The sequence below is a fragment of the Engystomops pustulosus genome, chromosome 4 (genome assembly GCF_040894005.1).
Source record: "Engystomops pustulosus chromosome 4, aEngPut4.maternal, whole genome shotgun sequence".
Taxonomy (NCBI): domain Eukaryota; kingdom Metazoa; phylum Chordata; class Amphibia; order Anura; family Leptodactylidae; genus Engystomops; species Engystomops pustulosus.
The window spans coordinates 195,464,259-195,491,771 of NC_092414.1; the positions used below are offsets into that span (position 1 = coordinate 195,464,259).

Below are 27,513 nucleotides of genomic sequence, written 5' to 3' on the forward strand. Positions count from 1 at the left end.
CATTTTCAGCATCTGAAACAAATGTGGAATAGCAGTGTGTGCGCGACAGAGCTGTAGATCCGCAGCAGAAGTTCCTATTTTTTTGGATGTGTATGTTTATTGGATAACACAGTGGAGGAGGTGCAGCTGCACTCTGTGTGTCTGTGGGACTGCATGCTGGGCGAGGATACAGAAGAGTACGACCCATCACAACCACAGAGGGCAATCGGCATGCATTGGGGGTGATAAATGAAACACACACATACAGGTTAGTCACATACACTGCAGCTACAAATTTCCTTTAACCCTTGGCATTCCCATCTCATAAAGTGATGGTATTTTTACTATGACTGTACAAGTAGTGCCCTCTATGACTACGTCTTTTCACCACTGTGTCCCGGATAGGACTCCTTGCATCATAATATTTGATATTGGTACCAATGCCCCTCAATGCTGTAGTTTGAGACACTGTTGCACTCTGCAGGAGCGCTACCCCCCTTTAAATGTGTCTTGAAACTTCCTCTGCTGCAGGGAGATTCCTTCATGCCCAGGAATGAGAGGGAAGTGCTGAGGGAGCAGGGGGAGGGTTAGACAGTGTAACATCCTGTGAAGCTACAGCACAGAGGAGCTCATTAGAATAATTTTAAAAGTTGATGTTAACAAATATAAGAAGGTCACCACAGTCACGGTGCCTGGGTCTATGAGTAATTGTCCCTGGTTTATCATGATGGATTTTGGTGGTAGATTTCCTTCAATGATGATGAAGGAAATTGTCTTTTTTTGTGTAAACTGATCATCAGGGTAAATGAATGGAAAAAACGATAAAATAAAAACTACCAGGCACGTGTGTTGTAAGCTTTAATAGTACAGATGAGATAAGGGGTAATGCCGTCCAATCACACGGGAGTTTAGTCAGAGAGGAGGGGTAAGCCTGGGGTTAATGTGACAGGTCACCACAATCCACAGAGACACCACTGACCTCACAACGGGGTGAGAAGAGAAAGCAAAACGACTCATGCAAACACCCACCTGCTCTTTTTTCACCTTCTTCTTTGGCACGGAGTCCAAGGACTTCTCAGATTCTGATCGAGTCCGATTGGACCTTCTCTGGTGTTTCTTCTCAGAGGTTCCTAGTAAAAAGAAACTGTGTTGTGCATTAATCCATCATTGGGTCTGAGGACTGGGAGCGGCGCCCCCCTCTGGTAGGGAATCACTGAGACATGTTAACCGTTTCTTGTCAAGGACTGATGAAGGAGGCACCAACCCGAGATGTCTATGCACCCGCCATATTGGATCCATACACCAACCAAGTGTACATATACACTGATGGTAATACATTGGTTAGGATGGGTCACATGTTCAGGTTTTTAATGCAGTTTGGAACCCCGACCCCAGCAGTCGATTACCAAATCGTAGTGTTTCCTGTATTTAATATGTTCTCTCCCATTCATGGTGTCAATGGATTTAAGAAACCTGAATTTGTGAACAGACCCGTAAAATCTACATCTTCCATAGGAAGTATTTGTCACTTAAAGGGAAATCTACTATCAAAATGCATCATGATAAACCAGGGACATTACTCATAGATGCAGGTACCGTGATTGTGGTACCTTCTTATATGTGTTATCCACAGTCTCCTTCCTTCTAAAATCAACTTTTAAATTTATGGTAATGGGCCAGAAGGGCCATGGGATGTTACCAGAGCCCCTCCATGCTGCAGATTACCAGGATGTTACACTGTGCAGAAGGCTTCCCCTTCCCTCTGCGTGTGATTTCATCAAGTGGATAGAGAGCAAGTGCTGATTGAGTAGAAGGGATGGGCGAGACAGTCTGTCACAGTCCCGGTGCCTGGATCTATGAGTAAGTGTCCCTGGTTTATCATGATGGAAAATTTCCTTTAACATCTCCATATATCTGTATGCAGAGACACAAATCTTCCTGACCTTTGGATGTCCACAACCACAATCAAAATGGCTATGAAGAATTTAAAAAAAATGTCAAAAATACAACATGAATACAAACACAATATGACCACTAAAAGACGTTATATAGTATAAGTCTGTGGATCCCATATACTCAGCTTCTGCCATCCATAGTTGGCCAAGGACTACGTGCTGATGGGTATGAGCAGCTCTGGACTCCTAACAACGACATAACCTCAATCTCACATGGACTGGATTGTGGGATTGTAGGATTTCTACTACGGAGCTCTCATATAATAGCACAAAGGCAAGAGGGGGGGCAGTATAGGACTACATAGGCCCACAGATCCCCCTGATACCTGGTGTGTAATCTGTAGGCGATATATAAATAAAGAATTATTATTATTATTATTATTATTATTATTAAAACTTGGGGAAAAAAAGTACATTGCAGAAATGAATTGTAAACTTTGTTATATGAAGGAAAAGCAAATGCTCTTGTCTATTTTTTCTGCTTCTTCTTTCTCCTGTAGTGAGCAGTGTATCTAAAGTCATGTACCCATCATACAGACAAGGAAAGTAGGATGAAGATTAACTCTTTCTATACTTAGAGAAGATTTCAATTAAAGGAATTGGCCACTCTTTTACACAAGTTGCCCACGTGCCTTTACTGGCTTATAATGCCGGAGGGTGCGTTCACTCGTGGCATTTTGGAAGTGTCGAAATGCATGCGTCAGTTTTGAAATGGTACAATCCATTTTGCTACTCTGGAAGCGTTTTTCTTCATTGCTGTAATTGTAGGCAGATGAGAAAATGTTTACATATCTGCTTACAGTTTCTGAAGAAAAATGCTTCCAGAGTAGCCAAACTACTTGCTCTTGTGCAGGTTTTCCATGCTTCTTTGTTTACATTTCTGAGCTCTGCTGAATAGATGGAGCTGTGCCAGGAGATTATGACTCATCCTGCTCCCCTCTTCATGTGTCTGTTAGTGAGACGGACTGTGAGAGAAAGAGGCACAATGGGTGACGCCACGAGGACGGAATGAAAGAGTGAGGAACATGAAGTTGTGAATATATGCAGAGAGCAGCATGGCGAGGACAAGGAAAGGCTGAAGCACTCAATGCAGGCAAAGAAAAGTGGCCAACCCCTTTAATGATTCAACTCTCTGAGAAGTCATTTCGCACATCGCACCTAACTGGAGTCTTGTTAACTGGCAAAACTAGTTCCCAAATGCAAACCTTCTCAAATATAGCATTTCAAAATGCAACATGTGAACGTGGGGTGTACAGGACAGAATATACATAACTGCTTGACTAAGGAAGAAAGGAAGGGGAAGAAGAAGGATACAGGAAGGTATATTACAAAGTTTACTTTTATCTAACCGATGGTTAAAAAAAAAAAGTTTACTATCATCTGCACAGTTGATTTTTTTTTTTGTTGCAATTTGTTGCAAGCGTAGTTACTGTCTAGGACAGAGGTGCTGGAGGTGCATGAGGTGGTGACAAGGCATGAAGTAAATAATAACAGGAGATGAAAGTGCGAATGTAACCGAAAAGAACATTTACCATGAAACTAGACTATACACTTACCAAGGAGGCGCCACCCCCAGATAATACATTAACAAATAAAATTATAATAATAGAAATGATAATAACCTAATAATATTTGCTGGACAATACTCCCTTGTTGCAGTTATGCCAGACATAATAAAACACTATGTACACACACAATAAGGGTTAATAAATGATGAAGGTTGTACCAGCCGGGTGGTGCCCATATGACAGTGAGTGGATGTGGTACCATGATACGTCAGTGCACCTCCACGTGTCCTGTACTATTACATAAATCATCAGTGACCAGCGGGTAGCAGTGGATCCCTTTCTGCTTGTCAGTCTTTCAGCTCCCTCCTTGCACAGATTCAGCCTGTAGGAACTTTTTTTCACGCTGCGACCATAATGAATGTGGTACATTTATAAAGTAACATAAACTGTAAATAGAAGGCCGACCCCTAACCTCATGTAAGCGCAGAAAGAAATGGAATGCGGTTTGTTTGTTAATGTTCTAAATGGAACTTTAGCAACTTCCCTTTGTCGCTGTAGAGGCTGTGCAGCGCCTTCACATAGCTGGCTGTGCCGCTGCTTCTCACTCATACTGCTCTTGGACTCTCTCTGCTCTGAGTGCTAAGCCTCATGCACACATCTGCATGCACTGAAAGCCGGCATCACTCCCCTCTCCATAGGGAGCTTAGCGGCCACTCGGTAAACAATGGACCTGTATGGCAATGGTGAGCTGACGGTTTTGAGGCTAGCTCACAGCTGCCATCACGGGGATATGTGCCTGAGACCTCACAGGGGGAATAGTACATGGCAGATCAGTCTCTAGAGAGGGCAGATAGCACAGGTTGTAGCGTTTGGAAGTGTAGGTAACACTAAGGCATAAAATAATGGCAATGAAAGTGATCACACTGGGGCAGATTTACCAAAAGTGTCAACTTGACGGACAGCCTTATACTGCGCCAGATTTATTGATTTCCCACTCCTTCAGCACAGAGGAGAAAGGACCCCACATTGGTTATATACAGATAGAATATTGTTCCATATCAAGGTGCCCCGAAAATATATCCCATCCCTAAATCCAGCATTTTCTTTGCATTTACATCTATGTATATGCCAATAGCGCCAGTCGTTCTTGTCCACCAGATAATCTAAACATGTCGTCATCGCACTTTCTCTAGGCAGAATAAGTTGCCGCTTCGGAAGCAACCCGATTACTATACTAAGGAGCAAAAGGGAAGGACTGAGCATGTGCGACCACCTCAGAACATTTACTGAATGGGACACAACCTTATGCCTTATTCACACAGCTGTGTGCTCACCCGATCCGAACCCTGGGCATAGCACATGGCCTGGTGGAGAAGGGTGGGGGAGTGAACGTCCTATATATTGTCCAACATTACTTGGGCACCAGGCTCGGTCACGGTGCAGTAAGATATTGCACCATGCTGGGTGCCATAGACTTTTTTAGTGGCCGTGTCCTTCCCACAATCTGTGTGGCCGTGTGAATGGGGCCTTAATCCTGGAATATCTAGGGAAATATCTTCAAAACCATCTTCCCCTTCTTACTCTGGACACTTTTGGGGGATTTAACCCTTTATAGTGAGAGGGATAGGAAGATAATACCTATTATTATGTAGGCAGAAATGGTCCATCTTACTAAATTTGCACATACACCATTAGGGAGATCAAAGCATAAGACTTTAGGATTCGATATCCTATATAAATAGGATATAAATTCAGTGATGGAAAGCAAAATGAGGAGGTGGGAGGTGACTGTTTATATATATTACAGGCCTATAGTTACGCATGGAGGATTTCTGAGTTAATAGGGGATTTCGGGGGAGGGGGGTCCTTTGTTCAGGATCGTCATCTCTTGGCCGCCCTGTATTATACAGACATTGATGGTGACAGCCAGACCCCCCCCCCCTCCAGTATGACTATAAAATCATCCTACATAGTATTATGTACATACAGGGCTGCCCATCAGATTTGTTTCATATCTGCAAGCTATTGTAATACGTCAGCTGTTGTCAGCCAGGCGTATAGAGGTATGAAACAGACCTGAGGACAACCCCCGACCCATCTACACAAAGTAAAACAGAACAGAAAACCCACTGAACAATGCAAACGTCATCTTTGTATCGTTTATTGCACAAAAAGCAGCATATAACAAAAAAAATGATGAAAGGGGATGACAGCGCAGTTTTGAGAAAACACTGGGTTTTGGGGGGGGAAATGTCCTCTCTCCGATAAAATTAAGTTTCTAGGTCTTGGCGGTGAGCTCAACAGTCTCTTCCCCCCTCCCCCTTTCACTTTGGCAGTAGGGAGGTGTGTGTTAGGGGCAGACACGTGCAGTTTGCCTACCTGTGGCCCCCGATGACGTTTCGGGAGCAGGCGTGTTGTGTTGTGCTGAAATTTTCTCCGCCTTCAGATTGGGGGAGGGTACAGACGTCTTTTCCGGAGCTTTGATTGTGATTTCTGTCTTGTTACCAACTCCCTTGAGAAGAAACATAGAAGGATTATTAATCACAGGATAATATTCCACCATATTCCCCCCCCTATTAGTAAATTCACTAGGTGGACATTATGGGGAGACCCTGATGGTTGTTCTGTATTCTGTCTGGCATCTGTTCTTCATGGATCCTCGTGGACAATAGTTTATCAGAGGATTTGCTCTATGGCCGCGGGCAATGAGCTGTTAGGAGGTAATGTATTTACTGCAGCCGTGTGCCACCTGATCGGTCTCCTGCAATCTTCACTATAGTTTTCATCTGCCGAAAAGGGTTTTCCCAACTTAAAGGAACACTCCAGTCAAAGCTGATTTATTGAATAATACATGGCGCAGGGCCTGAAGGGAGGAGCAGGACTCATTTTCATTCTATTCCTAGTCCCTGGAGTCCTGCTACTCTTCTGGCCCTGCACAAGGGAGAATTCACTGAAACCGCTGTGACTGGAGTGTCCTTTGAACACAGGGATCCAGCGTTGACCTACCTGCTTCCCCAGGTGCAGGAGCGTGGGGAACGTGTAGATCTTCTTTACCTCAAATACACTGCTCCATTCAGCATTGGGTCCAAGTCAGACACTGAGTTGGAAGCTCGATCCTCCATTAGAAGATTATGACACTGCAATCCCATGGGTGGCCCTCAGATTGCTGCTTTCATGGCCTTAGGGTGCAGTCACACATTGGGGCAGATTTACTTACCCGGTCCATTCGCAATCCCACGGCGCGTTGTCCGACATTGATTCGGGTTCTGCTGGGATTCACTAAGGTTGTGCGCCCTATGTCCACTAGGTGTCGCTGCTGCGCTGAAGTCCGCCGGATTTCACCTTCTTCATCCCGGTGTATGTGTGTGCTATTCTAGCGACACCAATTTTATTTTAAATTCCACGTTTTTTCCAAATCCGTTGGGTTTTCCGACGGCCACGCCCCTTGATTCCTGTCGCGTGAAAGCCGGCGCCGCGCCAAAATCCCGGGGGAATACGCCGCAAATTGGAAATATTCATGAAACCCATGAGCCCCATTATGTATACACTGCATTTTAAAATGCAATTCAACAGCTGTGGAGGAGAGATTTGCCTAAATGCGTTGCATTAACATCACATTAAGACTGGCATTTCTAATGCCAGTCTTAAAACCCACCCCACTCCTGCTGCCGTTCCTTGCCCGGTTCCGGCCTCCATGTATATGCGGTACAGTCTGACCTTGCAGAGATTTCTGATTTTTCAGCCCCACCCACCGTGCTCCAACACGCCAAATGTGGCATGCGGGATGGAAAATTCTGAAAACCTGATAATCTATCCCCCCCCTTTGTGTTTACAAAACATGATGTTAACACAACATGTTTACATTGCTTCAATATGTTTAGGTAAATTCAATGTTAATGCAGATGTAATTTTCCCCACATCTATTGAATTGCATTTCAAAACAAAAGGGAGAACATTTATCTTACGTCTGGGGGATTTTTTGTGCGGGGCTGCGTTCAAATGTCCAGTTTTTCAGTTGGAGTAATAAAGTTGCAAACGTTTAAGCCTACGTTTAAGCCTTTGCCTACGCCTGCTCTGGACTAGCTGTTATTTTCGCCAAAATTAGTAACTTTTACAGACGTCCACATCTCGAAACAAATGACAAATCATCACACCACAAATTATTTTGCATACCAACTTTAGGGTGCGTTAACACATCACGTATACATTGCGTTAACAATTGTGTTATTATTTTGTTTATATACATGTAATACTTACGTAATGTAAATGTAATGTCAACACAATGTTTACATTGTCCAAACACATTTGGATTGAGTTAACAATGTGTTAACCAACATGTAAACACACCCTTATTTCCTGGGAAACCTGCCACCAATGAATGTCGGGGTATTTTCATTCTATCCCAATGGTAGAAAAGAAGGGTCGGACGTGTTGAATTTTAACATGCCTGATCCTTCTTTTCTCACAGGAGATAAGCCGCTGCCAAAGTTGATCATCACAGTGATGATCACAGATATGACCTCACCTTGGTTGTGTATATGAACTGTTCGAACCCGTCAGAAGATGCGTTATGAAGGGCGAGGACGTTTTCGATTTTCACCACAGGCGACATGTTGCACTTCTGAAGGTCGATTGTGCCCTTGTGTAATAAAACTGAGGCCGGAAGGGACTTGCGGGCGGCTGCCGTCTTCCAGGGTATCTTTGCGGGAGGGGGCTGGGGGGGTGGCGGCGTGGGCTCCTCTTCTTGAGCCTGTTTCCTCTGGCTCTGCCTCCGAGTCTCAGGTACAGAGTCTTTATTGTCTCTAGAGGAGGGGGACTGTACAGGAGCCGAGTGCCCTGAAGCAGGAGAGGAGACTTCTTTAGGACGGGCAGTTTCGGCCTCACTACTAGAGGTGGACCTCCGACTCCTTTTGTTACTGATTGCTTTTTTGGGTTCAGGACAGCTCTCTGGGTCTACATAGATGAAGGTGTACTGTTCGATCCTCTCCTCCCGGGTCATCCGCAGGGCTTTCTCCGCGTGAGCGATGCCGATGTCCCACTGTATGCGCTCCTTCTGAGGCCGAGGTTTCCGCATCTGGATGGCATAGAACAGTAAGACGTGTTACAGGAGAAACTTAGCACAGAAAATGTGTCTCATCTTACAATAGAAATGATACGATGAGTGATCAGCTATATCCCCTCACTGTGCTGTGTCTGGGTGTAAAGCAACCAGCTGCAGCAGGAGCCTCCCCCCTATGCCCTGCCTGCATTAGGACAAAATGGTAAAGGGAACCTGTCAACAGGTTTTACCCCACTAAACTACTCAACCTCTTCAGGTAGGGGGTGAAACCTCATCTGTTAACCTATAAAAAAATCTCCCCCAAGATCAGGGAAATATGACACTTTTCACATGAGATGAATCAAGTTTAGTGTTGCATAGGGGGGGGAGGCACTTTAGATGTCCCTATCTTTTGTTCTGTAGCATCTAGAAACATGGTGTCCATGTCCATAGTCTTCCCCCTATTTGCTCTGATACTGATGATCTAGCTCAGATTATACTCACATCAGGGGCTGTATAAGAAGTGGACGTCATTAGGGAACTGTTCAACAGTCCCAGACATGGAAACCTATACAGGAGCCCAATACATAGTGTACAGGCGATCCCCTACTTAAGTACACCCGACTTACAGACGACCCCTAGTTACAGACAGACCCCTCTGCCCACTGTGACCTCTGGTGAAGTCTCTGGATGTTACTATAGTCCCAGACTGCAATGATCAGCTGTAAGGTGTCTGTAATAAGGATTTATTGATAATCCTTGGTCCCATTACAGCAAAAAATGTAAAACTCCGATTGTCACTGGGGCAAAAAAATTTTTTCTCTGGATCTACAATTATAAAATATACAGTTCCGACTTACATACAAATTAAACTTAAGAACAAACCCATCTTGTATGTAACCCGGGTACTGCCTGTATAGTGCAGGTAACAGTGCATGGGGGCTGTAGAGTGGATGGAACAGCAGGAGGCGGCCTGAAACATATGATCACTACAGGCCCATGTGTCCGACCCAGAAAATTTTGATACTGAAGAGTTGGCATGAGGATAGGTTATCAGTATCAAAAATGTCCACGGAGAGTCTCATGTAATAATAGGAAGGGTAAAGGCACCTTTAGTCGCTCGGACTGGTTGATGACCCTGGCGGAGTCTTCGGCCAGCAGCTGCTCGTACTGCTTCCTGCCCCGGTACTCGCGCATGCGCTTCTCGGGCACCCAGGCTCGCTCTGGCTCATTGCTGAAGAACTGTACATGGAATTCACGAGCGCCTGGAAGAGGAGAGATCATCAGGTCATCGCTGCACCTCACCCTCCATACTGAGGGCACTTACAGGCACATAGCCACGGTCTTACCTCTGGTGTTCATCTTGCTGTGTACATGAAGCTGGGGGTCACAGGATACCATACAAGGCCACCAGGGGTACGTTCCCACCTTAGACCAAACTAAGTCGCCCACGTGAAACCAGACGCCAGTTCTGACCTCGGTGGGGAGCGGAGAGATGGGCGAGTGCTGAACCTGGAGAACAGATCAGAGGATGCATTAATAACACTAATCACTCAAAGGGTTAATCCTACTTTATAATAGTTGTCATATTAGTTAATGATAGGTAAAGACCTCACGGATGTATCCATAATGAGCTGTGGGTGGCTCAGTGACCAAGATGATCCCCTTACATGATCAATAATGAGATGTGGGCGGCTCAGTGACCAAAATCATCCCCTTACAGGATCCATAATAAGCTGTGGGTGGCTCATTGACCCAGATCGCCCCCTTACATGATCAATAATGAGATGTGGGTGGCTCAGTGACCAAGACACCCCCTTACAGGATCCATAATAAGCTGTGGGTGGCTCAGTGACCCAGATCGCGCCCTTACAGGATCCATAATGGGATGTGAGCGGCTCAGTGACCCAGATCGCCCCCTTACAGGATCCATAATGGGATGTGGGTGGCTCATTGACCCAGATCGCCCCCTTACATGATCAATAATGAGATGTGGATGGCTCAGTGACCAAGACACCCCCTTACAGGATCCATAATAAGCTGTGGGTGGCTCAGTGACCCAGATCACCCCCTTACAGGATCCATAATAAGCTGTGGGTGGCTCAGTGACCCAGATCGCGCCCTTACAGGATCCATAATGGGATGTGAGCGGCTCAGTGACCCAGATCGCCCCCTTACAGGATCCATAATGGGATGTGGGCGGCTCAGTGACCCAGATCGCCCCCTTACATGATCAATAATGAGATGTGGGTGGCTCAGTGACCAAGACACCCCCTTACAGGATCCATAATGGGATGTGGGTGGCTGAGTGACCCAGATCGCCCCCTTACATGATCCATAATAAGCTGTGGGTGGCTCAGTGACCCAGATCACCCCCTTACATGATCCATAATGGGATGTGGGCGGCTCAGTGACCCAGATCGCCCCCTTACAGGATCCATAATGGGATGTGGGTGGCTCAGTGACCCAGATCACCCCCTTAGAGGATCCATAATAAGCTGTGGGTGGCTCAGTGACCCAGATCACCCCCTTACATGATCCATAATGGGATGTGGGTGGCTCAGTGACCCAGATCACCCCCTTACAGGATCAATAATGGGATGTGGGTGGCTCAGTGACCAAGATCATCCCCTTACAGGATCCATAATGGGATGTGGGTGGCTCAGTGACCCAGATCGTCCCTTACAGGATCCATAATGGGATGTGGGTGGCTCAGTGACCCAGATCGTCCCTTACAGGATCCATAATGGGATGTGGGTGTCCTCTGTACAATGGTCAGATTGGGTTACTTCGGAGCAGTTCTGATTCAGGAGAATAAGTGCTAGGGTACCACAACTCGATTCATCCACTATACAGAGAAAGGAGGCGTCTGCTTCCTGCTCCATGGCTGTAGTGACGCTGCTTAGAGAGGACCTGTCCCCAGAAATTTACCACTGTGACCAACAATGCCTGCTGATAAAGGGTTAAAGTCCTGCCCATGTCACCTAAAATTAGTAGCCAGTGAGGTACAGCCGCCCACTCCCATCTACTCCTCCCTATGCGGCCTCCATGGAGGATGGAGGAGCGTAGAAATCCATGGAGGCCGCTGTGATTTCATGTCAGGTACATACAGTACAGTGTGGGTTCAGTTTGCTAATGTTAGGAGGCTAAAGGACCTGAGAAGATGTCACTCTGGTGTCACATGACATGAACTGCTGAATAGTAAGAGGACATAAGGCAATGGGAGGAGTAGATGGGAGGGGCCAGCTGTGCAAGACACACCCCCTCCCACTCCAGGCAATATAAGATAATGTGATAGAAGCCAATTTTAGCTAATAGGTTAGTTAATAGGACTCTATGGGAACCCGTCACTAGTTATATGTGTGAAAATGTGGTGATAGGTTCCCTTTAAGCACTACAGGATCATGGTGTTAACGGCTTCCATCGCTGATCTGCAGTGCCCTGGTCTGACACGCGGTGTATACTCAGTCTGGCAGGTCACTCGTGTCAGCACTCAGAAAAGTCACCAGTCCCTAACAACAGTCTTTCAATAGGAGTGACCGCTGCACAGAAGGCACACCACGGTGGGCGGTCAGGGCACGCTGCACAGAAGGCACGCCCCGGTGGGCGGTCAGGGCACGCTGCACAGAAGGCACACCCCGGTGGGCGGTCAGGGCACGCTGCACAGAAGGCACACCCCGGTGGGCGGTCAGGGCACGCTGCACAGAAGGCACACCCCGGTGGGCGGTCAGGGCACGCTGCACAGAAGGCACACCCCAGTGGGCGGTCAGGGCACGCTGCACAGAAGGCACGCCCCGGTGGGCGGTCAGGGCACGCTGCACAGAAGGCACACCCGGGTGGGCGGTCAGGGCACGCTGCACAGAAGGCCCACCCTGGTGGGCGGTCAGGGCACGCTGCACAGAAGGCCCACCCTGGTGGGCGGTCAGGGCATGCTGCACAGAAGGCACACCCCAGTGGGCAGTCAGGGCATGCTGCACAGAAGGCACGCCCTGGTGGGCGGTCAGGGCACGCTGCACAGAAGGCACACCCCAGTGGGCGGTCAGGGCACGCTGCACAGAAGGCACACCCCAGTGGGCGGTCAGGGCACGCTGCACAGAAGGCACACCCGGGTGGGCGGTCAGGGCACGCTGCACAGAAGGCACACCCCAGTGGGCGGTCAGGGCACGCTGCACAGAAGACACACCCGAGTGGGCGGTCAGGGCACGCTTCACAGAAGGCACACCCCAGTGGGCGGTCAGGGCACGCTGCACAGAAGGCACACCCCGGTGGGCGGTCAGGGCACGCTGCACAGAAGGCACACCCCGGTGGGAAGTAAATAATCTTGCAAAATTTAAGCCGCCGATAAAAAATATGTATATATATATATTTTATATACTATATATATATTTTTTTTTTTTTCATCAAAGGGGTATGTACCATGTGTGGAAGTTACCCACAGGATAGGGGATAGCAAGCAGATCATTGAGGGTGACCCGTTCTCACTGATGTCCAATATTATAGGAGTGTTGGAAGTTGCCAAGCACATTGCCCCAGTATCTCCAGCCCCACCAATCACTGCCTATGTGAGCGATGGAGATACTGGGGCACTGGGCTCTGCAATTTCCCACACTCCCATACCATTGAATGGAGCGCAGGACACATGCTTGACCCACATCTCTCTTCCTCCATTAGGGAGAACAATATCCTGTTATCATAATTGGTGGGGGTCCTGCGGATCAGGACTGTGGAGTCGGACTCCTGATTAAATGGACCAACTGCACAAAATTATATAGAATTATGAAATCTCCTTTACATGTCTGTTCTGAGCCAAGGATTCAGGCCAGGGGTAAGCAACATTTACTGGTCCAGGGGCCTCATTGTCAGACTCCTCAGCTTTAAGGGGGCGCACCAATGACCAACACCTTAGATGCATCAACAATAATAATACTGGAGACCCAGAGCAGATAAAAAAAATAAATCCTCTCCTCTATGTCCCGCACTGATTGTATGCACTAGCATTAGGTTCCGGAGCAGAACTGTTCCAGGAAAGGTAGAGGACCCAAGAGCAGTACTTACAGCTCATGGGTCTTCTCTGCACTATGTTCCTACACATACAACCAGCATCAGCAGTGAGGACACAGCGGAGAGGAGCCGGGAGCAGTGAGGACACAGCGGAGAGGAGCCGGGAGCAGTGAGGACACAGAGCGGAGAGGAGCCGGGAGCAGTGAGGACACAGAGCGGAGAGGAGCCGGGAGCAGTGAGGACACAGAGCGGAGAGGAGCCGGGAGCAGTGAGGACACAGAGCGGAGAGGAGCCGGGAGCAGTGAGGACACAGAGCGGAGAGGAGCCGGGAGCAGTGAGGACACAGAGCGGAGAGGAGCCGGGAGCAGTGAGGACACAGAGCGGAGAGGAGCCGGGAGCAGTGAGGACACAGAGCGGAGAGGAGCCGGGAGCAGTGAGGACACAGAGCGGAGAGGAGCCGGGAGCAGTGAGGACACAGAGCGGAGAGGAGCCGGGAGCAGTGAGGACACAGCGGAGAGGAGCCGGGAGCAGTGAGGACACAGCGGAGAGGAGCCGGGAGCAGTGAGGACACAGAGCGGAGAGGAGCCGGGAGCAGTGAGGACACAGCGGAGAGGAGCCGGGAGCAGTGAGGACACAGCGGAGAGGAGCCGGGAGCAGTGAGGACACAGCGGAGAGGAGCCGGGAGCAGTGAGGACACAGCGGAGAGGAGCCGGGAGCAGTGAGGACACAGCGGGGAGGAGCCGGGAGCAGTGAGGACACAGCGGAGAGGAGCCGGGAGCAGTGAGGACACAGCGGAGAGGAGCCGGGAGCAGTGAGGACACAGCGGAGAGGAGCCGGGAGCAGTGAGGACTTCTCCACTGCACTCATTGCTCCTGCACCAATGAACAGCTTCTCTCTTGATGTATGCATCTGGCTAAGGACACAGAGCTGAGCGCCCCCCGGAGTGGTAAGTACTAGTACAGAGCAGAGGGGCACATGGAGGAGAGAAGTAGCTGCAGTGTGGTACAGGGAGGACTGATATATTTTGTCTACTCTTGGGGGTGGGGGTCCCCTTTATAATTTGCTCTGAATGCAGTGTTTGGTTGCTGGGGTGGTATTTATCATTTATGGGGTGAAATTTTGTGCTGTACTGCGGTTATTGGTGCATCGCCTTAAAGTTGAGCAGTATGACAATGAGGACTTTGGACCAATGAGTGTTGCTGACCCCTGTCCTAAATCCTTACATCAGGCATAGAACAGGCATGTAAAGGAAACGTCGTAGTTTTTATAACTCACTATGTCTTCATCATGGCTCCGACTCGTCAGTCCTGCTAACACGCAGTGCAGAATGAGGCAACACCGCAGACCGGGGCTGATTTTGTTAAAGTGATGAGTCAGCTAAAATGCACACGGCAAGTCATGCTGGATCATGGGCACACAACCAACTATTATGAAACACAACGGCACAAACTTGTCAGAACAGGATCTTTGATGGGTGCAAAATTTGGGGAAGGCATCTGAAAAGGTTATAAAGGACTGAGACTAGGCAAATTCTTCTGATCTACTACTGTGTATGTGGGCACAGCCTGTACAGGACGTCGCCCTGCAGGTCCACCCCCTGTAACTACATTCAAGTAGGTGAGAAAATCTGTATCACCAGAGATCGGAGGCAATAGTTTTTCTTTTTGGTCCCTTCCTAATACAATGGCACATAGGGCACCTGGAGGTTTCATCTCTGCCGATTTCTGAGTGACCCAACAACCTCATATAGCGAGTCCTATATAATCCAATGTAGCGGTGGCCAAGCATGGACCCCTATTTATACAGGCAGTCCCCGGGTTACGTACAAGATAGGGTCTGTAGGTTTGTTCTTAAGTTGAGTTTGTATGTAAGTCGGAACTGTATATTTTATTATTGTAACTCCAGTCAACTTTTTTTGGTCTCTGTGACAATTGGATTTTAAAAATGTTGGATTGTCATAAAAACCAGGATTAACAATAAAGCTTCATTACAGACACCTGATAACTGTTATAGCTGTTTATTGTAGCCTAGGACTAAGGTGCAGCAAATTACCAAAATCCAGAGGTCCGTTTGTAACTAGGGGTCGTCTGTAAGTCAGGTGTTCTTAAGTAGGGGACCGCCTGTATTCCCAAAGGTGGGACCACCCCATTGTGCATTAGACCTCCACCCATCGTAACACACAGGGTCACAGTCCTGGTGCTGAAGCTCGGTTATACATGTATATATGTTGTATAGAAGTATACGCTGTATATTGCTCAGTAATACACAAGTCCGAGCCAAGAGGAAGAAACATGCACCACTCTTTTCACCAATTTTAAGCCTTACCCTAGAGTTGAGAGAAGAGGAGAATCGGTAGACGCTGGGACCTATCAATGGCTGCCAACCACAGTTACAGGGGGACACTCCTTATACTGACAAAGGGGGTAACCACACTAACTATTGCCTTTCCCAACGTGTCTTTTATATAGATGCATTATATTACATTATGGCGAGCAAGTGCATCTTTGATTATTCTTATGAATAATTTTCTCCTGTCAACGCATAAACAGGTCATACACTTTCCAATCAGTTTTGCTTGCAAAGGTAATATATGAAATTATAGAATATGTTGTTAAATGAACCCTCACTCATATATATATATATATCACAATGAGCAGAGAAGAGTCATATTTTAATTGAAAGGAGTCAAGTTTGGAGGCTGCAGGGGGAGTGTGACTACAGACATGTTTCTAGGTGCTACAGAGCTGAAGTTAGAGGCGTCTGAAGTGATGCTCCCCCAGCAGACTATATCTGGCTAATACTATAAAATATGACTCCTATGTGCTCATTGTCTCATGACTTTGGAGAAGTTTTTTTTTTTTTTTTTTACAGGCAAACAAGATTTCATCCTCTGTCTGAGAGGACTTGCAGTGTTAATGGGGGTAAAATCTGGTGACCAGTTCTCTTTAACGTAAAAGGGGATATCATCTTGAAGTAGTAAGCTAAGATCCTGAGACTGGTGGGACTTGTTTGCCGCTTGTAGGTCTCCCCATAAACACTGCTGCACCCAGTCACCCCCTGAATGGACGGACCTGCAGGAACATCAGCACCTCATACACTAAGCAAATATCCAGTGAGAAATGAGGAAGAAAACACAAGACATAGAAAGCAGCACTGGATAGCGGAGCAGATGACAACGGATGAGGGTTAGTCGGGAGGGTGTTACTAGGAGCGAGTTCACATGCAGAGAATTTACCACACCCCAAGTTATAGTGTAGAACTGTTGCTATAAAGTATTGGCTCCCTAAGGCTCTGTTCACACTGCCATTACAGCTTATAATCTTAATGGGATTTTCACCTTGGTTCACCTGAAGGATAGGCCATTCACATCACGTTGATAAGGGGTCAGACGATTTTCAGCGGGAGCACTGCAGACCATATAATATAGAATGCAACACTTACAGAAGCATCAAGACCCCCACAAGTATTATTGTCAGACCCCCATCAATCCATAATGTGAACGAGGATAAACCCCCCTTTATCAAGGTGGTGTTGATACAGGGGGATAGATCTCACATCCCCTATCTGCTCTCCCAACCACATCCATGAGATAAGTATACCCCACAGCCCCATTAATGTGAATAGAGCACAAGTCAGGTCTCCATTCTACTACTATCTAGTACCCCAGAGGACAAGTGGCTGTAAGTGAATGGCTAAGTAGGAGCGATAAAAGCATGTTTTAGTCAGTCCTAAATTTTAAACTACCCATTCCCTCAGGTAGGGGGATGAAATGTCCTTTTCTAGAATTCCCTCCGTTTTGTGAAATATCACCCATTTACCAATTAAAAAAAAAAAAATCTCTACCAAAGTCATGTGAAAGTGAGCAGAGAAGAGTCATATTTCACCAGCTTTAGATGCTGCAGGGGGAAGAGTCACTTCAGACTCTTTTCTCTTGGTTCTATAGCACCTAGAAACATGGTGCCATATTAAATGTAATAATTAGGTTTCTGGGTCTGTGATCTACAGAATCGGAGATCGAAGATGACGGCTGTTCACATTCCTACCTGCGTATAACCTTAAAGGGGTTGTCCACTCACACAAATAATATCAAATTGTTTGCCGAAAGGAAAAGTTATACAACTTTCCAATATACTTTCTGTATCAATCCCTCACCATTTTCTAGATCTCTGCTTGCTGTCCTGCTATAAAAGCTTCTAAGTTTACTTCCAGTGGATAGAATCTGTGATGTGATGGAGGTGCAGGCGCCGTTATTATCACACAACTCCTATTACTATCAGGGATAATAACAGCTCATGCTCCTGCCTGTCCATCACATCACATGGACAGATTCTTACCAGAAGCAAATAGAGAAGCTTTTTATAGCAGGACAGCAAGCAGAGATCTAGAAAACTGAGGAATCGATACAGAAAGTATATTGGAAAATTGTATAACTTTTCATTATACAAATAATCTCAATTTGCTGAAAGTGGACAACCCCTTTAAGCTTCAATTTCAATGTAAATATTAACTGATACTTAATGAGCAAAGTATCAGTTTTGTTTAACCGATACGTTTTATCTCATGAGTTCTAGAAAAAAAAACTGATTACCTTGTTTTAAAGCCATCTGATATGTAAACTAAAATACATAGAGACAAACTGATGGTACAAACCGGAGACCATCCGCCTTACAGAGATCAATGTTCGATCAAGGACAGAAAAAGTCATCAGTTGTTTTCAGGCAGATAAAATAGTTTCATGTAGATCCAAGTTCTGTAGCTCCCAAGAACCAGAAGTCTGATTGGATTATTCTCCTCTGCTCAATTTCACATGATTTTGGTGGAATTGTTTTTTTTTTTTTAAATCAGTACAACAAGTGAGATCTCACATAAGAGGGAATAATAGAAAAGAAAAATCCCTGACCTGAGTGGGGTAGTAGTTTAACCAGTTCACGGCGGCGGTCGGGACGCGCTGCATGGAGAGGGCTCACGGGCTGAGCCCTCTCCATAGCCGGTAAGTCTTTGCTGCATATTGCTAGCACCGATCGCGGGTGTTATCACAGCGGTGGCTGCCGGCAGCCTCAAAAAGATAACGGCGCATGGGCGCCGCCATCTTACCTGGGATCGCCGCTTGCCGTGACGTCATCGGGGAGCGGCGATCCGTCTCCATGGTAGCCTCGGGTCTTCCGAAGACCCGAGGCCATTTCGTTTTAACCCCTTCATTACAATGTGCTGATAGCTCATTGTAATGAATGAGGAGGAAAATCCCCATATACTGCCATACTGTAGTATGACAGTATATGATAGAAGTGTACAGACAACCTAGGGTTAAAGTACCCTAGGGAGTCTGAAAAATAGTAAAAAGAAAAATAAAAAAAAAAGTTAAAAAAAATTATAATAAAAAAACCTAAAATTTCAAATCACCCCCCTTTCCCTAGAACTGACATAAACAGTAAAAATCATAAACCCATCAGGTATCGACGCGTCCGAAAATGCCCGATCAAAATATGATAACGGTTCTTCAATGCGTTTAACCCCGTAACGGAAAATAGCGCCCAAAGTTGAAAATGGCACTTTTTTGCAATTTTGAAAAATATAAAAAAAAATCTATAAAAAGTGATCAAAAGGTCGTACAGTCCTAAAAATGATATCATTTGAAAATATTATCAAATTTCGCAAAAAATGACACCACCCACAGCTCCGTACACCAAAGTATAAAAGAGTTATTAGCGCCAGAAGTTGGCAAAAATCAAAAAAATTATTTTTGTACAGGAGGTTTTAATTTTTGTAAATTTATGAAAACATTATAAAACCTATACAAATTTGGTATCCCCTTAATTGTACCGACCAAAATAATGAAGCAGACATGTCATTTGGGGCGCTCAGTGAAAGACCCACAAGAAAATGGCGCAAATGCGGTTTTTCACCATTTTCACTGCATTTGGAATTTTTTTTTTCCCCACAAGTACATGGCATGGAATAATAAATACCATCACTACGAAGTGCAATTTGTTACGCAGAAAACAACCCATCACACAGCTCTTTATGTGCAAAAATAAAAAAAGTTACAGATTTTTGAAGGTTGGGAGTGAAAAATGGACATGAAAAAAAAAAAACAGGAAAGGGCCCGGTCCTTAACCAGTTAAAGGAAAACAAAATCCTCCATGACACTTTGTCATAGATCCAGGCTCTGTGACTGTGATAATATTCTTATGTTATCCATGGTCTCCTTCCTTCTAAAATCAACTTTTAATGTTAAATATTAAGCTAATGAGCCGGAAGGGCTCCTGGGGTGTTACCATAGCCCCTCCCTGCTGTAATCTCTCTGCAGCACAGGAAGTTTCAGCACACAGTGGGAGGCGGAAGTGTTCTTTGAACACTGTAACAGCCTGTGAAGCTGCAGCACGGAGGGGATCTGGTAACCCACCTGGAATCATTCATTAGCATATATTTTAGAAGTTGATTTTGGAAGGAAGGAGGCCGTGGAAAACAAATATAAAAAGATTACCACAGTCACGGGGCATGGATCTTTGAGTAACTGTCCCTGGTTTATCATGGTGGTTTTTGATGGTAGATTTTACTTAACGCACGTTTGGCAATAGGGCATTATGGGAAAAAAAACAAAAAAAAAAAAAGGAAAACGTGAAATATCATGACAGGGTCTCTTTAAGTGGACAGTGATACAGAGACTCAAATCTATTAGATATTTATGACACTTGTGTGTGTTACACTATGCACATCAGTAGTTCTCCTCCCCAATCGTGAAATTGACATTCCTCTCTGTGGTGCCGGGTGGTGACCTTACTGCTCTGACCCACTGCTCCCCCTCCCCATAGACTGATTTTTTTGGTCCATTTTGCTAGCAAGATAAAACTCAAGTAAAAGATAGCAAAAGGAAGAAGGGAGGATGGTAACCTTGGTCAGGTTTCATACAGAATCTCCTCAGATTATTCATTGATGAGCAGTTTGTAACACTTGCTGACCATGGAGGAGTGAACAGAGCCTCGCCCATCTTGTAACCCAATCGAAGCCAAGCAAACAAATGAAAAAAGGACACACAATGCAAAAGTGAAAAGTAAATCAAAAGGCAAAAGCGTCATGCATGCTTTTATTTATGTGTTAGGGGGGAAAATAAAAAAACGGAAAATAAAGGAAAAAGAAACAAAAAAGTAAAAAAAATACAGGCAGGTGAGAACATCATGCATGCAAGAAAATAATCAGCACCACAGCTGTGGCAAACAGGAATAACCTATACTTCTCTAGATCTGCCCCATCAGAGAGGACCCCTTAAATCAATGCCCTCCATGGATAAGCAGGGGAACCCTCCCTATGACACCCATACGCCCTACAAGTCCATAGATGGGGCCACCCCTTTAACACTTAAAGTACAAGTGCAGCAGAACTCACAATTTCCTCCTCGGGAGGCTCCACCTTTTGTATGTCGTGCGGCTGCGGCTCCTCCGCCTTCAGCTCTTCCCGATGGTGGTGGTGATGATGATGATGGTGGTGATGGTGCCGGCTGCTCTTCTTCCTCTTCTCCTTCCTCTCTCTCCTCCTCTCATGCTTTCTCCTGCTGATCTCTGCCGCCTGGAACTCGTGAAGTAGATCCCCGCACAGGGAGGACTCAAACATCTCCCGTCCGTTCTGAATAGTCTTTGTGATTTTTAACTTGATCTCCGGGGAACTGTTCTTCCTCTGGGTGATGACGGTGGAGGACGGCGGTGGCTGGAGAAGATTGGGTGGTGATGTGGGTTGAGGGGGCGAGGACTTGAGCACTCCCTCGTGAGGACGCATGGCTGCCGTTTCAAGGTGGTGGTGGTAATACTCCAGAGTGCTATAGTTCCTCGTACCGTACCCGTTGGCCGAGCCATTGGGATACTGAGAATACGTGGCGTACTTGACCTGTGTGTCATAACCCAGCGAGGACTGGTAGCCATTGGTGAGAGGCGGCAGGTCCTCTGTGGTGGGAGTGGGGTACTGGAAGTCCGGCTGGAGGCCAGAGTCGTAGGGCGTGTGCCCACCCTCATCGGCTTGGTCACTGCTGTTGGCATCATCCTGCCGGTTGTTGGCGGAGTCGATGAGTTGAGGAGGTTGCTGGATTGTGTTTCCCATGATCCCTTGCATGAAAGAGAAGGAGAAATCCATTGTCGTGCTCAGGCATCATCAGCTTTCCCTTTCTCTCATAGGGCCTGGAAACAAAAATATAGAAGTTTACAATTTAGGATTTCGTAAACTGAAAAATATTAAATTACATCACATTAATCAGGACAAGCTCCGCCCCCTAATAAAGGGAGCCCCAGCCAGGAGCAACTGGAGCGAAGCCCTGACCCTCCTCCCCATAGTAGCCACAGTATGGCAATGCCCCCCCCCCCCTCTCCATTCTCCGAATAGTCACAAGTGGGACCCTCCTTGGGTATCCCCAATAGTCGCAAGAAGGGACCTGCCCCAAGTGCCCCCAATAACCACAACAGTAGTCGCCAGTATTCCAAAACATTAACAAGCAGGACCTTCCTCCATTCCCACAATAGTCTCAACAAGGACCCTCCCCTGTCCCCCCAATAGTCACAAGTAGGACCCAACCGTGCTCTTCCACAACATTTACAAACCTTCCTCTCTCCCCCAAAAGTCAAATGTCACATGATGTAAGTATGGGGGGTGTAAATGTGCAGTTTGGGCAGGAGACAGGAGTGTATTACGATAATGCACATAGTAGGACGTGTTTCTCCTCCTTATCTTCTCGCGCTCCTGCACTTCTCTTATCACAGCTCGGCAGAAGGAGCCCTTATCTGTGTTCCCCATACAGTAATGTATTACACGCGCCTCTGAGCTACAATGTATATACAGCGAGTACACACAGTATTGTCTGCTCCAGGTGTGTGAACACTGCCCAAAGAGTGAACGGGAATAACATGTCTGGAGTGACCGGTTATAACATCTGGATGAACAAGGCCGTATCACATAAGTGGACAAAGTGTAAGTGTCCCCGACATAACTGCGATTGATAGGAGTCTGCTCTGATCAAATCATACCCCCTCAATATACAAGAGAGGGGAATAAGTCACTACCAGACTCCTCTGGTGACAGCTTAGGATCTGCAGTGCTGAAATCTGAAATCAATTCAGTCAATCTACCATCAAAATCCATCAAACCAGGGACACTTCCTCCTAGATCCAGGCGCCGTGACTGTGGTAATCTTCTTATATTTATTATCCACGATTTCCATCTTATAACACCTTTTATAATTCTGCTAATGAGACAAGTGCACGTTACTAGATACCCTCCATGCTGTAGCTTCAAAGGCTGTTACACCGTCTGCCCCTCCCTCTGCCTGCTGTAATCTCACCACAGCAGGAAGTTTCAAGACACAGTATTGAAGCTACAGCACGGAGAGGCTCTGGTAACACCCCAAAGCCTTTCTGCCTCATTACTAGAATTATAAAAGTGGATGTTAGAAGGAAGGAGGCCATGGATAACACATATAAGAAGACACCACAGTCCCGGTGCCTGGATCTATGAGTAATGTCCCTGGTTTATCAGGATGGATTTTGATAGTCGATTAAATAGATTCGCACTACCCAGACACTTTGGGTCATCCTACAACATTGCAACTAATATATGAAAACAAGAACACAGATTGTCCCAACAAAACTCAGTTTTGGCGCTGAAAACCCCCTTTGACACAGACCCCCAATAAGTCACAGGATAAAGGATAAGGATCTGATCACTGGGGATCCGACTGCTGGGACACACACGGGTCACGTAAATATATATTCTGTATTTTGTCAGAGTAACGAGTGCACAATATCAGTGTAGGCAATCCTGTACAAGGGGATACACAATGGGGGACATCCCCTCTAAACAGAAATAAATCTAACAGAAGAGAACATATCACTTCCTCATCCTCAGAATGAATCCTTCTGCTATACCCGAAAACTCTTGATTTTCTCCCATTTGCCTTCAGTTCCCATGTGGCCCTGTGTGTTTCTATGGTAACAGGCAACAAACAAACCTTGTGTAGTCAGACCCGGCCCCACATCTGTTGCTCTGCCACAACTAGAGCCCTCACCACGTCCTGACATGATGCACATAACCTCTGTATCTTCTATTGATAATGTGGGAGGATGGGCGCTGGAAACCCCCACTTATAAAGACATATCTGGGGGCCACGTCACAGGATTATGTAGGAGGACTCCCCTGATCACATTGTAGCAGGAATTCCCTGACACTGACTCACACTCAGAAAACTTCCCCAGTCTCTTACGGTTAATCCTTCAGCCTGATCTTACTGATAGCGGCAATGCCTGACACTGACCCCTGGCTGGGTGGTCTCCACAGGGTCTGTGGGGTCAGGAGACCTTGCACAATGTACAGCAACGTGGATGAGGGATTCACAGCACCCAACCACATACAGCAAGAACAACAAATCTCCAAATCATTTATCTTTGCCCCCCTCCCCAAGAGTCTCCTGCAGGAACCTGTGTGAATGTGTCCATGTGTGTCACATCCCACGAGATTTGTTACATTTATATCCTTCGTATCATTAAATACATAACTCGGCCGTAAGAACGCTGCCATAGTTTCCACACCCACAACTGTATAGACAACGCTCTGCGAGCTAGAGGCACCAGGCATCCCAGTCTAGACAACGCTCTGCGAGCTAGAGGCACCAGGCATCCCAGTCTAGACAACGCTCTGCGAGCTAGAGGCACCAGGCATCCCAGTCTAGACAACGCTCTGCGAGCTAGAGGCACCAGGCATCCCAGTCTAGACAACGCTCTGCGAGCTAGAGGCACCAGGCATCCCAGTCTAGACAACGCTCTGCGAGCTAGAGGCACCAGGCATCCCAGTCTAGACAACGCTCTGCGAGCTAGAGGCACCAGGCATCCCAGTCTAGACAACGCTCTGCGAGCTAGAGGCACCAGGCATCCCAGTCTAGACAACGCTCTGCGAGCTAGAGGCACCAGGCATCCCAGTCTAGACAACGCTCTGCGAGCTAGAGGCACCAGGCATCCCAGTCTAGACAACGCTCTGCGAGCTAGAGGCACCAGGCATCCCAGTCTAGACAACGCTCTGCGAGCTAGAGGCACCAGGCATCCCAGTCTAGACAACGCTCTGCGAGCTAGAGGCACCAGGCATCCCAGTCTAGACAACGCTCTGCGAGCTAGAGGCACCAGGCATCCCAGTCTAGACAACGCTCTGCGAGCTAGAGGCACCAGGCATCCCAGTCTAGACAACGCTCTGCGAGCTAGAGGCACCAGGCATCCCAGTCTAGACAACGCTCTGCGAGCTAGAGGCACCAGGCATCCCAGTCTAGACAACGCTCTGCGAGCTAGAGGCACCAGGCATCCCAGTCTAGACAACGCTCTGCGAGCTAGAGGCACCAGGCATCCCAGTCTAGACAACGCTCTGCGAGCTAGAGGCACCAGGCATCCCAGTCTAGACAACGCTCTGCGAGCTAGAGGCACCAGGCATCCCAGTCTAGACAACGCTCTGCGAGCTAGAGGCACCAGGCATCCCAGTCTAGACAACGCTCTGCGAGCTAGAGGCACCAGGCATCCCAGTCTAGACAACGCTCTGCGAGCTAGAGGCACCAGGCATCCCAGTCTAGACAACGCTCTGCGAGCTAGAGGCACCAGGCATCCCAGTCTAGACAACGCTCTGCGAGCTAGACACACAAGCATCCCAGTCTAGACAACGCTCTGCGAGCTAGACACACAAGCATCCCAGTCTAGACAACGCTCTGCATGCTAAATACAATATAGCAAACGGGAAACAACTGGAAACAGCTACATCCCCAATCTAGACAGAGTTTCAGGGGATTGGATTTATGTCCGTCAAAGAGGTTACAAACAGGGGACACGACCATTATAATACACCAACAGGGGCCCACACCTGCACTATGGCCACATCTTCTCCAGGCCGTAGAATTACATCAATAAGGGTTATATAAATCCTGCAGCTGCGAGTTGGTAGGAAGATTTATCCAGCACAAGGGAAACTGCTCGCTGCTACGTCACTGGGAAGGACTCAAGATGAAGAGCAGCCAAGAGGTGTCCCCAAGCCCCCTCTGTGCTCCTTGCCATATAACCTATACAAAAAAGAAACTTCTTCCAATTCTGAATTTCCCCTGGAGTTCTCTTTTAATGCAGGATTGTTACTTCTCAGTATTACAATGTCGCCAGCCTGAGCCGAGCGCTGTACACAGTAGACAATGACAGATGACATTACATCGGTGGTGGGGAGGGTCTGTACACGGCCATGGGAGTGGGGAGCAGTTCTGTGACATCATCTCTTCATGTTATGATTAGTGCGGATGCGACCTATGGGACCCCCACTGATCCTGAGAATAATGAGACCGCAGTGCAGATCTGCTGCTGCGCCCCCACAAGACTGGGAGAGCAACTAAGTAGCGAGCTGCAACCCCCCCGAGATCAGCCATTACACCAGCCAGAAAGTAATGGAATATCCCAGTAATAAGAAAGGGAACCCCCTCTGCTGCCAACCAGAAACCCCCAGAGAAACTACTTTTATAAAAAAGTTAAAAGCATGTCTAATATATTACTAATGTGTCCCTCCTAGTAGTAACCAGGGTTTCCAGTTCCAGAACATTGAAAGTGATGACAGGACGTACAACAGACATGAGCACAAGGCCCTGGCCCTCACGTAACATCGTCATATCATGCTGGACGGAACAGGAAACGACAGAACGGAGGGTGATCAGGAGAGACGCAACAACTCGGACCACCCCCTGCAAATAAGAAGACGGGGGTCGGCTGTATTATAAGAGTTTCCCGCTGGAAACCTCATACGGCTGTGATATCAGTGCGACTGACTAATATCTGCAAGGCCATAAACATAGGACCAGAGGTGGTCCGACCACTGGGACCCCCACATATGACAACAGGGGTCCTGCGTGACCATACATTGCTGCTTCTATGGGATTCCCAGGGTTTCCACACTATAACAAACGCATAATACGCAGCTCTATACATAAAGGGTACACAGGACCCCCGCTCTGGTGGTCTTATTCTGTGTCTATAATGAGGAATAACAGACCCTTACACATAGGGACACAATAGTCATGTCAGCCCAGCCACCTGATGTATATACAGGAGCCCTATATATAGTTTGGGAAGGTATATAATGCAGGTGTGTAGCTGCCCCCTCCCCAGCCTCCATAGTGTCAGTGTTGGGGGTAGGGTGGGCTGAGCAGCAGTAGATCTGTAGTATCACACAGGAGGGGGATGGGGCCCTGTCAGAGAACACACATCAGCCTTCTCAACAACTTTCTAGGTATAATGAATCTACAAAATACACCGGATACTAATCTGACACAGAGTAACAACATATCAGCTCTGCATTAACCCTCCACATAACATATGGATTCATTGCATTGTATAGAGATCCAGAAGTTACAAATCACCAGCTAATGCCACATACAAGACGTAATACCCCTCCGCACATCGGCAGCTACGCAATGCCCCCCCCACCCCACCCCCCGCACATCAGCAGCACCGTTATACCCCCTGCATATCGGCAGGACTATAATACCCTGTGTATATCGCTGTACTGTATGTCTACACATCAATTCTCCCTATAGCCACATTACAGCAGCTCTATATGTACCACCAGATCCCCTGAATACATCTGCTCTGCACAGGCCACAACTACACACAACCTCCATTTATTCTCCACATAGAAGTAGTGAATGTGCCGCTATATATGTATTGTACTGCTAATTACACTCCACACACACACCAGTACTATATACCCCCCTCCTCATACACACACACACACCAGTACTATATACCCCCCTCCTCATACACACACACACACCAGTACTATATACCCCCCTCATACACACACACACACACACACACCAGTACTATATACCCCCCTCATACACACACACACAAGTACTATATACCCCCCTCCTCATACACACACACACACACCAGTACTATATACCCCCTCCTCATACACACACACACCAGTACTATATACCCCCCTCCTCATACACACACACACCAGTACTATATATCCCCCTCCTCATACA

At 47.1% G+C, this 27,513-nt stretch overlaps 1 protein-coding gene across 6 annotated transcripts in view; it reads right to left on the reverse strand.

Annotated features, from left to right (window-relative positions):
• NSD3 (nuclear receptor binding SET domain protein 3) overlaps window positions 1-27,513 on the reverse strand; it is a 64,191-nt gene that overhangs the window by 32,419 nt on the left and 4,259 nt on the right. For all 6 annotated transcript variants that reach the window (XM_072149258.1, XM_072149257.1, XM_072149256.1 and 3 more), the window contains exons 2-7: window positions 20,865-21,646; window positions 9,830-9,992; window positions 9,591-9,745; window positions 7,968-8,516; window positions 5,822-5,954; window positions 1,009-1,109 (exon numbers count right to left, since the gene is read on the reverse strand). In XM_072149258.1, the coding sequence (XP_072005359.1) occupies window positions 1,009-1,109; window positions 5,822-5,954; window positions 7,968-8,516; window positions 9,591-9,745; window positions 9,830-9,992; window positions 20,865-21,602 (1,839 nt within the window). In that variant the 5' untranslated portion in view covers window positions 21,603-21,646. The remainder of the gene's footprint in view (window positions 1-1,008; window positions 1,110-5,821; window positions 5,955-7,967; window positions 8,517-9,590; window positions 9,746-9,829; window positions 9,993-20,864; window positions 21,647-27,513) is intronic.